The sequence below is a fragment of the Arachis hypogaea genome, chromosome 15, assembly GCF_003086295.3.
Source record: "Arachis hypogaea cultivar Tifrunner chromosome 15, arahy.Tifrunner.gnm2.J5K5, whole genome shotgun sequence".
NCBI classification, from domain to species: Eukaryota; Viridiplantae; Streptophyta; class Magnoliopsida; order Fabales; family Fabaceae; genus Arachis; species Arachis hypogaea.
The window spans coordinates 158721547-158733006 of record NC_092050.1 but is presented as its reverse complement, the minus strand read 5'-3'; the positions used below and the strand labels follow the sequence as shown (position 1 = coordinate 158733006).

General features: G+C 29.6%; 1 protein-coding gene across 1 annotated transcript; it reads right to left on the bottom strand.

Moving 5' to 3' along the window:
- Window positions 1–330: 330 nt before the first annotated feature.
- LOC112751868 (uncharacterized) lies at window positions 331–2257 on the bottom strand. The gene is made up of 3 exons (XM_025801157.3): window positions 1505–2257; window positions 1207–1320; window positions 331–1116 (listed from the first exon to the last, which is right to left on the bottom strand). Exons 1-3 carry the CDS (start codon window positions 2035–2037, stop codon window positions 633–635), a joined length of 1131 nt encoding a protein of 376 aa, XP_025656942.1. The 5' UTR covers window positions 2038–2257; the 3' UTR covers window positions 331–632.
- Between the last annotated feature and the right edge of the window lie 9203 nt (window positions 2258–11460).

Here is an 11460-nt window from a genome sequence, read left to right as displayed (position 1 = left end):
ATATAATTAAAATTATTGTCTATAAACATTGAAAAAGCACTATTAAATCAACATTATTGTAAAAACAAAAATTCTAAAAAGGATATCTATTGACTTATAACAATACAAACAAATAAAAAACTAAAAAATAATTTACACTTACAGTATATTAAAATTAAAAAATATAAATATTACATTTATTTGCATAATAAAAAATAAAAAAGACAAGCCGTTTATAATTAACCTTTTGGCAAAAAAAAAAAAAGAATAATATCAAATTTTGTTAATTTTTTACGTAACTAAAAGAAAAGGCAACTATTAACATAAAATATCTCAATGTCAAAATAATAATTGAAAATGAATTAACTAAGCTATTTAATATAACATATGTGTACATTTTAGATATTAATTATATTACTATGTGTATATAAAAAAATTAGTCACAAAATTAGTAAAAACTAATTTGGTGAGTGATTTTTTTGTTACACAACCTAATTTTGTTTAGATATTATGTTTACAAATGGTAATAGACTAATAGTAGATTAGTAGCCACCCAAAAAAGAAGCTATTATGCTTCATAGGATTTTGGACCGGACAGAGATAGTCCAACCGGTGCTGAACCGGTTATATCATAAACCGGTTCAAAACAAACCTTAGATCCGATTACTTGGACCGTCCGGATCGGACCTATTCTCAAATCCACCGTCGCAGTGCCATGTTTCAGCGGCGGAGCTGCTTCCCAAGAACACTGCATCCGACATTGCAGCAGTGCTGTTGGGAATCAAGACACCATCATCATCACTGTCTTCACATGAAGAATCATCCATTTCTTGTTCAATTTCCGGCGGTTCAGCGTTCTGCTCTTTCGTTGTGGTGCTGCTATTCTGAGCCTTCTCATCAGGATTATTATTTTTGTTATTATTATTAGGATTCTTAGTATCATTATTTTCTTGGGTCTCAGCTAACCGAGGCGTGGATGGTTTCCGGGTACTTCCGGCGAGTGAGTTCCGGTGAGCCGGTTTAGCGTGCTTGTGTTCTCCGGTGTAAGTTACAACAAACATGGTGGGGTCTGATAAGCTTCGCTCTACTTGCTTTCTTGCTACACAACCTTTGCAGCTGCTGCATCTGTAATAGTTTCTGGAAAGAGATGATGGCACATTAAAAAATGTTTATGAGAGGACTAATTGTGTTTTATGAGTGTTAATGTAAAGTAATTAAGACTAGTACCTTGGATATGGGGAACCCTTGATGGGTTTTTGGCCATATTTACGCCATGCCCACAAATCTGATGAGAGGTTATCTGCGGTTACATGGCATACCATTCTTTTCTGTTGGCTTTTTCTGTAAAAGGGAAAAAAAAAATGAAAAGTAGAAGTAATAAAATGTTAGTACTTTTTATTTGATGTTATGAAGGGTATTTATGTATGCAGAAATTAAAGTTTGGTTTTTTATATTTGGGATGTAACGAGAATGATTGGAAATTAGTATATTAATGGAAAAAGAGAATATTTTCATAGTTATTTACCTTTTTCTTGATCTGGGTGTTTGCGTTTGTGATTGTGATTGTGATTCTGAGCTTGGTAATAAAGTCAGAGAAGTAGTTGTACTAGTTTGGGGAACTTGAACCTGTAGTAGATTATGCTGCTTTTGTTGATGTTGTTGGTGGTGGTGGAATCTATCATCAAAACCAGAAGTGGAGGCTCCAAGGGTGGATGGCAGTGCAATGAAATGAGGAAAAGTGAGAGGATTATTAGAATTGATGCCATGGGCACTAGTGGTAGTGGTGGTGGTGGTGATGGTGGGGTTAAAGGTATTGAGCAATTGTTCTAACTCTTGGAAACCATTGGTCCTGGGTTGCACAAAATTGTTAGAAGAAAATGGACCATCATTTTGTTCTGCAGTGATAGTAGTAGTGGCCAAGCAAGTTGTAGAAGAAGTAGACATGATGCTATTACTACTAGTTTTTGTTGTTGTGTCTTGTGGAGTTTGTGCAGTGTTGTTTGCAGCTTTGCAGCTTCTAACTATGGCAAAGAGATCCCAATCCTCCTCATTACTCATTTTTCAGCAGAGGGAGAAAAAAGGAAAGGAAAAAAAATAGAAAGGAAAAGAGAGAATGATTTTGTTGTTGTTGTTGTGGTTTTTTGGTGCTTTTTGTGTTTTTTGGGCCAATAGAAGGAAGTTGAAATTTGAGAGCAAAGAGGGGAAGACTCAGACAGAGGTTGAAATTTGAGGCACAAAGGACGGCGCTGACTTTTTTGCTTTAAATCAGAACACACACAAAAAACAAAGAAGGGACTTTGTTTGAAGTTTGAAGAGAGAAAAAGGGTGTGTGTGGAAGCAATATGTTGTGTTGATGGTGGAGCACTTAACTTGGACAATTCTAAATTACCACTTAATTTATCATTATAAAAAGGAAAAATACGAGGAGCCAATGGAATATTTATACAATATATACAATAGAGATTTAGGGAGTATTAGAGATACAATTATTAGTGTTACCTTTTTCCATCAGCTGAACTTTTTGGGATGAGTGGTATCATGATATGGTATTAGAGTGCTAGATCCGAAAGATCAAAAGTTCAATCTTTGGTGAATTCCAAAATTAATTTAATCTTTTGGAAGATGTTTATTAACCCTAGTAGTCGAATGATTATTTTAGATAGTAGGAGAATGTTCATTTTGTAATTCAATAAAAGTTACTTGTTAACATTTTTTATTATATTTTCTTTTGTTTTTTTTTTTTCCAATGGATTTGAGGGTTATTTTAAGTGGAAGATTTTTCTCTCTCCATACAAGGGAGGGGAAAATTCGGTTACCTTTTTCATTGACTTTGGTAAATGTCAAAGGGGGACCCAAGTACCAAAGGTGGCATTAGCAATGTTAGGAGTTAGGACGATGATTCCGATGCTTGCTAAGAGATGCCCTATACCATGCCATTAAATATTTAGATACCCTTATAATAGTAATAACTAATAAGTAGTGTAAATGTGTAATATATTCCTTCCCTTTTATATTAAGTATTTAAAAAAACATTACAAAAATAATATATTTTAGACAAATGAAAAAGAGACATTTAATTTAAAATAAAAAGAATAAAATATTATATATTAAGATCTTTTGTTAGTTTAATACATTGACTATATAAAAAAAAAACTCTAGTTGGATCTTAATATTCAATATGTCTTTTAATTAGTAACATTTTTTAACATTATATAAAAAATAACTTTGATCAAGTAGTTAATTTATTTGTTTATTTAAATATTTGATTTTGTATATATAAATTTTTAAATGAGGTTTAAATTCATTTTCGGATTGAGAGATACCCAAAAAAAAAATCAAATACAGTATAATAAATTCAAATGTGATATATGTAAAAAATAATTACTAAATTGAACATTCAATTATTTATTTATTTTTGTACGTAGGAAACTCAACTAGTAATCATTATTCTTTAAGAGCGTGTTTGTGAGTTTTGATTTAGAAATTTTAGAAGATACAAAAAGACTTTAAAGGGTTTGGCTTTATTTACGAATTTTATTTATAATTCAACGAATAAGATCTTTTAGATAATTTTTATTAATACATTGAATAAAATAGATAAAAATTTAATAGCAACCTCTTGCCATGATAGAATGCGCGTGCTTGCTAGTTTGGGAATGTACCTACGTACATACATAGTACATTCATTTATACTATGATAAATAATGTTTGTATTTTTTGTATATTTTTATTTTATTTTATAAAGAATGTAAAAAAAATTATACAACAATAATACATATAACATTTTTATGGTGAAAACTCAGGTGCAGTCGACTTCACGTGAAATTAATAGTCGAGAGTCGTTACATAAAAATTTAGTCAAATCAGTCAAATCATTTAACAGCTCTTAGTTATCAATTTTACGTGAAATCAACTGCATCTGAGTTTACACCCATCTTTATACATGAATTAGGTGTGGTAGTAACAAATAGTGGAGTAGTAGTGGCGCCTTTTGTTTCAAAATGGTGACCCAATAATGTAATGGATATCAACACTGTCGTTACTGTGTCATGTTTTCTGCATGGCATGCATATATCATGTCTCTTACCATCGGGGCCCCATTCTGCATTCTGCACTACCTCCTCCTCTCTCTTTATTTACATCCTCCACACATCGTTGTTAATTTTGATGAGAACTCAGCTGCAGTTAAAGTTGATAGTAAAAAATTATTAAATAATAATTTAATTAAATCTATTAAATTATATAAGATTAAACCACCAAAAGAGTAATCATGAAAGATTAATTTGCTGACAAAAGTAACCATAAAAGATTATAACACTTCATATGTTTATAATTGATTAGTTTTGTTTGTCAAAAATAGCCAATAGACGATTACTCTAATAGATCATAGGAAGAGAAATGTTAACATACATAGCCATGAAGATTGAGAAGAAGATTAAAAGTAAAATCAAAGCTACGAGAATATGACTTATGTACGTGGTTATTTTTGTCAAACAGATCTAATCATTTGTGGGCATATCAGAAGTTATGATTTTTTATGGTTACTTTTGTCGCGAATCAATCTTTTATGGTTACTTTTGGTGGTTTAGTCTAATAATTTTTTTATTATTAATTTTATGTTAAAATAAATATACATAAATATTCACCTTTAATTTATTTTATTATTACACCAAAACAAAAGTGTTTTAGGTTTTGAATGTTTTATAAGCTAGCAAAGGTACCTAGAGTCAGCAAAGGAGTATTTTCAATGAACTGTGCAAATTAAAGTAATCATTTTAAAAAATTATTACCTTTGCACATAAAATTATTTATTGAATTAATTATTATATATTTATATTATATTATTTAATTTATTTTTTAATATATATTTTATATTCTAATATATATTTTATACGAATTATTTAACTGTTGATTTTTAAATATTTAGGTAACATGGTTAATTAAAAGAATTTTTGTGTGCTTGGATCGTATACAATAATGTGATATTCTTTTGGACAAGCAAGGACTAATAATATATATAATATATAGTGAAATCAATTAACACCAACGCAAATATAACAAATTACATTAGTTAACTTTATAAAATATCTATGATTTATATTTATTTCAAGTATTATGGTTCAAAAAAAATTCTATCTTGTTTTTATATATAAGGAAAATCCAGCTAAATTTGGCAAAGAATCATGCCTGTTAAGTGATTTGAGATATGTATACTTTTAGCAAAAGATTAAAACATTGTATACTATTTTTTTTTTTGCACTTAGAATAAAAAAGAGAAACCGGAACAAAGTTGGAGGGAGGAAATGAGGAATGAATATGAAAAAAACAATATATATGTTGATGCTTCCAGAGACCGGAATATATCCCTACATTTATATAATAGAAAGAATTTTAAGTGTATCTAAAATATTAGGTGTTCTAATAATTTTAATCATTGATCTTAATTATAAGAAATATATTAATTAAAATTAATGATTAAAATTATTGAAATATCAGTGTTCAAAATACATTTTGAAATTTTTCCTATATAATATACTATTTTATTGAAAATAGAAGTAAAATGTAAAGAATTGCATGCACTATTTTTACACACTTGATTGTATTGTGGATTGAATGAACTGCTTCGTAATTTTGTTTTAATAAAAGTAAGTTTGATATAACATATTATGCCCCAATTTGGTAAATATTTTGGAGAAGCGTTTATATTTTTAAAAACATAAATATTTTAGTTTGTATTGGATAAATAAAAAGATCACGTATTTATACTTTTAATTTTAAAATTAAAAAAAATTATAAATATATTTTTAAAGTTAAAAAATATAATTTCATATATTAATAAACATCTATATTTGTTCTTATTTTTGTTATATTTATATCTATTAAAATAATTTTAAACAGAAATAATTTTATTAAATACAAATTTTGTAATTTATTTTTATTTAAAATTACTTTTATTTTAATTTATTAAACAGATTTATTATAATATTTGAAAATTATCTTAAAAAATATCAATTTTAATAAATTATTTTTAAAAAATTAAAACTTTACATTAGATTTTATATTAAAAAAGAGTAAAGTATCGTTTTTGTCCCCAACGTTTGGGGTAAGTCCTATTTGTGTCCCTAACATTTAAATCGTCCTATTTGTATCCTTAATGTTTATAAAAGTGATTCAATGTTATCCTACTATCAATTATACTAACAAATCAAATTATATTTTTCAATTATTCTCACTTGGATGTATTCATTATCAGTTAGGTCTCATTTAGATGGTTCGATCTTAATATTATACCTACTATTTGTGTTTAGATTTAGTTATGTCCCTAGAAAAGTGAATTATGTAAATGTTGTAGGAATTAGTTTCAACATTTGATGAGCTATTTTTCGGAGTAGATCATTGATTCTATCTCAGACATTTGTATTTTAACTTCAAGAAGAGATTTTTAAAACTCAAACTAAAGCGCTCATGATGTGTAATTGAACGTCAGGATAACATTGAATCACTTTTACAAACGTTAAGGATGCAAATAGGACAATTTAAACGTTAGGGACACAGATAAGATTTACCCCAAATATTGGAAATAAAAACGATACTTTACTCTATTAAAAAATAACAATACTAACTTTATCTATAAATATTTAAGATAACCTAACCCATTTGAATAAGATTGGCAATTCGATCCGCAATGGGTCAGGTTTAGAGCAAAACGTGTTAAATTGTGGATAAGATCAGCTACAAGTTTAAGTTTTTTTTTTTTGGTGACAGCTACAAGTTTAAGTTTAATCCTATCCGACCAACCTATACTCTTGATATATTATAGTATGTAGTTAAAAATTAATATATATGTACTACAATAAAATTGATGGAGATTAAACATATATCCTCTCTCTTTTATAATTTTAACATAGATTTTATTATGATTTTTTTGCTTTAAATTTTAATGTGGATTTAATTTTATATTTTTTTGTTTTATTAGTATGTTAATGAAAATAATTAAATATTCATTTGAATATTTGATTGAAAAAATCATTTGTTGCAAATAGGGTTGAGTATGGTCGGGAGAAAAATTTTAAAATGTAAATAAAATTAAAATTAAGAGCTTTCAATTCGTAGATAAAATAATAAAATTATATTAAAAAAATAAATTGATGTATAAAATTAGAGCGAAATTTAAAGCTTAAGCTACCCTACTCATTACTCATTGCTAATTCTATCTATATGTGATTAGAAGTTTCGACACTAAACATTAAAGTGAGTTTATGTGGAAAAAGCTGTTTGGAATATATGGATTATGCTAGTGTATATCAAAATTAGCCACTAAAATATAAAATATATATTGAAATATAAATACACATTTAAAATAAATTAAACTACACATATATTTATACATAAATGCATTGATAATTAATTTTAGTAGTGGTCAAAGAGTATTTTCTGAAATATATTGATCAATAAATCATCACTTTAAGTGGTTTATGAATACTTAAAAGGGAATATTGACGTGCGATGTAAGAAAAATAGACAATGACCGTATAACTAATAAGGGTTGGGATTAAAAGTTTGATGATAATATATTATATAGATTATTATTATGAATATTTAACATAAAATTAAAATATAAATATAATAGCAACAATATACGGTAGGACACTTAGCTTCCACTTTTATTAGGCATGGCTGGAATGACAATTACTTTTGATGGCTAACATTTTTTCCCAATATAGACTTAATTTATTCTCAATACATGGTTAGGATATAATTTTAAAGAAAAAAGAGGTTAGGATTATTTCAAATGAATCCTCCTTGAAGCAGGACTAAAAAGGTTAGCTTAATTTTTTTCAAGCTCTTTGATGATTATTAATAACTACATAATTTTTGGAAGAGGGGAAGGTAAGGATGGCAAAACTTCTCGAGACGTAGGAATTTCTGCGGGGACGGTCTCGAATGGGGATCCGATTGTGGGAAATTTTTTTTGTGAAGATGGTGATAGGGAACAAAATTTTTCCGAGGCAGGTACGGGGACCCGAGCGGGGATCCCCGCCTCATCCCCGCTAATCTCTGAAATTCATAAATTTACTGAATTGTTCTTAATAGTTTATTTCTTATATATGTTTTTTAGTCCTTTCACACACACGCACGCGCACACGCGCACACGCACGCGCGCGCACACACAGAAACCTAAAACTCCTAATCCTCATTTGCATAACACTTCTTCAATTCAGATATCCCCTAACGCTGTCCATACTCCATCCAACCTCTCTGCAGCCACTATGTCGCCACTCTCCTTCTCACCGCATCGTCACACCTCACGGTGCCATCACCTTCATCGCGCCGTGCTCTCTATTTGCGGCGTCCCTTTCCGTAACTCTGTCGTCGTGTCCATTTTTCTCTCTATTGTCGCGTCTTCCACCTCGTCCACTACTCTGTCCTCTGGCTCGCTGTTATGTCTCCTCACTGCGTCATTTCGAAAAAAGTCACTATCTTGTTGTTTAGACTTTTTATATAAAATCTTGTTGTTTTTGTATAGGATAGATACTTGCAGTTCTATTCATATGGAAATCAATAATTAATTAGAACTATCAGATAGATGGAGAATGAGATTTCCGCGGAAAATGAAGCCTTGTGGAGGATGGAGATGGGAAACAATATTCTCCCACGACGAAAAACGGGAATGGAGATGAAAAGCAAATCTGGGGGCGGAAATGGAGAGCAGGGAGGCATCCCCACCCCGCCCCCGCCCTGCTCCGTTGACATCCTAAGGGGAGGCGAGTTTGAAATTCTTAGAAGTATAGTTATAGGTAGTCCATTGTAATTTGTAAAGTAAATTCTTGATGAGGTTATGATTTTACTTTAATTACCTCCATGAAATAATTAAATAAGATTCTCACTTACTATTTTTCTTTCCGAAAAAGAAAAAGCTAGTCCTTTCTCATTGTCCAAGTTTCTGGAATCACTACGAGAATATGATTTGATGACACTATTTCTATGGCATCTTTGATGATTGTGATATAGGAGTGTTGTTCAAACAGCTTTATATATTTCAATAATAAACATGCAGATATATAGTTAATTGGTGCACCAATATATATAGCAATGGATCAAAATAAAAATGATATTTGTATATTTTTTTAATTTTTTTTTGCATATATTATATATCTTCTTTTTATAGTATAAAAGATAAATTTTTTTATCTTCTTTCATTTCTTAGTTACTTAAATAAAAAATATAAAAAAGATGTACGTACAAAGATAATAATACATATAACATTGCTAGATTAAAATATATATTGTAACAAGGAGTAGAAGCATATAGAGACGGTACCTCAAGGAAGCTAAATGTGTAGAATGGACCACCACCACTATCATATCTCTGATGTATAACCCATTAATTTCTGCCCTTAATTGTGGGAGGGGTCCAAACAAAAAATTATTTTAATTCTTTTTTCTCTTGTACAAGAATATATAATAATGAGATCTTTTAAGTATATATTTCTTGATTTCAGTTGAGTTTGATTGGCCGTTTTCCAATGGAATAATAATTTACAAAACGTCAGTTTTCTTGTGTGGTCATTTTGAGAATTTAATTTAGACATATATATATTTTTTAATTTAGACATATCTTTCTTGCTTTATATCGATATCATCCTTCCTTCTTGTGACGAGAGCCCACTTGAAAAGAATTGCTGATTTATGATTATCCAGTGGCTTTATTTCTTCTTCTCAAATTTCAAACATTAATATCTTACTGACTTTGATAAAAATATAAAAGAGTTATCTAACCAAGTTGGGTTGGTCTAGTGGTTAGCTCACTAGTCCGCTTAAGCAAGTGTCGGGGGTTCGAATCCCGCCTTGTGCATGCAGCAACCCATTGGCCAGCGGCAAACCCTTAAATGGAGCTCAGTACCGCGACGGATTAGTCCTTGACCTGTCGGGTTGGGGGATACCGTGGGAAACCAAAAAAAAAAAAAAAAAGAGTTATCTTTTTTAATGTGTCATATTTTAATTGGGTGTTTATTTTAATTTGAGTTACTTTTTTTACTCTTTCGTCGTCATTGTGCCTCACTGTCTTATTGGTGTTTCATTTTCTCTTCTCAAATCATTCTTCTAAAAAAGATACTCCAATTTTCTCTAATTGCTTTTATTTCTCCCCACTCTTTCGTCATCGTCATTACGTCTCACAAGCATCACCATCTTATTGGGTGTCTTATTTTTTCTTTCCAAATCATTTTTTCATAAAAGGTACTCCAACTCTCTCTAATTGCATTTATTCCTCCCCATTATACTCCTTCATCGTCGTCGTTACGCCTCCCAAGCATCACCGTCTCATTGTGTGTCTTGTTTTCTCTTCCCAAATTATTCTTCCAGAAAAAGTACTCAAACTCTCTCTAATTGCGTTTACTCCTCCCACTCTTTTGTGATCGTAGTTGTGCCTCCTAAGTATCACCGTTTTATTGGGTATTCCATTTTCTTCTTCTATCAGGCCGTCACCATCTTCCAAGATATTATTAACTCTCATGAGATTAAACTAACTCAGGTTAAACTAAATACCCGATTAAAATATGACACATTAAAGAGGGTAACTTATATGTTATTTTAGAGAGGGTAGGATAGCATTCACCAAATATAAAATACCAATAACAAAATGTTTTTTTTTTTTTTTGCCAATGAGTTATAGCGCAAAGGGCATAGTCTCCCCATACTCAATTAAGAGGTTGCGGGTTCGAGTCTCCTATCTTTGGTAAAAATTTGGAGTAGTGGGTAGGGGTGGAAACAGGCCAGGTCAGGTAAGACTTTGCTCTTAACAGGTCTGGCCTGTTATATAGTTAATTGGCCTGAGATTGATCTGCAGTCTACTATAGATTTTTTTTAAAATACTAAACCTGATCTGTTATTCAGTCTGACCTGAAACCTGTTAAAAGGTCTGATAATTTTTTTTATAAAAATAAAAATATTATTTAAAAAACTATTTTTTAAAAAACATATTATATATAATATGTCATATTTAATATTTATAAGAATTTTTAAACTTTAAAATATTTAAAATATACAAAACTATTTATAATTAAATATAATAAATTAAAATATTTCATAATTTTGTTAATAATAACAAATTATTTATATATGTAATTATGTATTAACAGGACCAAACAGACTTACAGGTCAATAAGATTAATTAATAAGCTTGGACCTAGTCTATTAATATAATAAGGCTTTTATAAAAACTTGAGCTTGTATCTATTTTATGATAGGCCAAGTCAAGCCAAACACAGGCCAAACTATAAACCCCCTAACAGGCCACCTGATCTTTTTTCACCGTTAGTAATGGGGAATAAAATTGTCTACAAACATATTTTCACCATATACCACTTGATATATATTAAAGGAATTTATTTGTGCAATAAGATATTCACTTAAAAGAATTAATATTATATGTATTTATTTTATTATTATTATTATTATTATTATTATTATTATTATTATT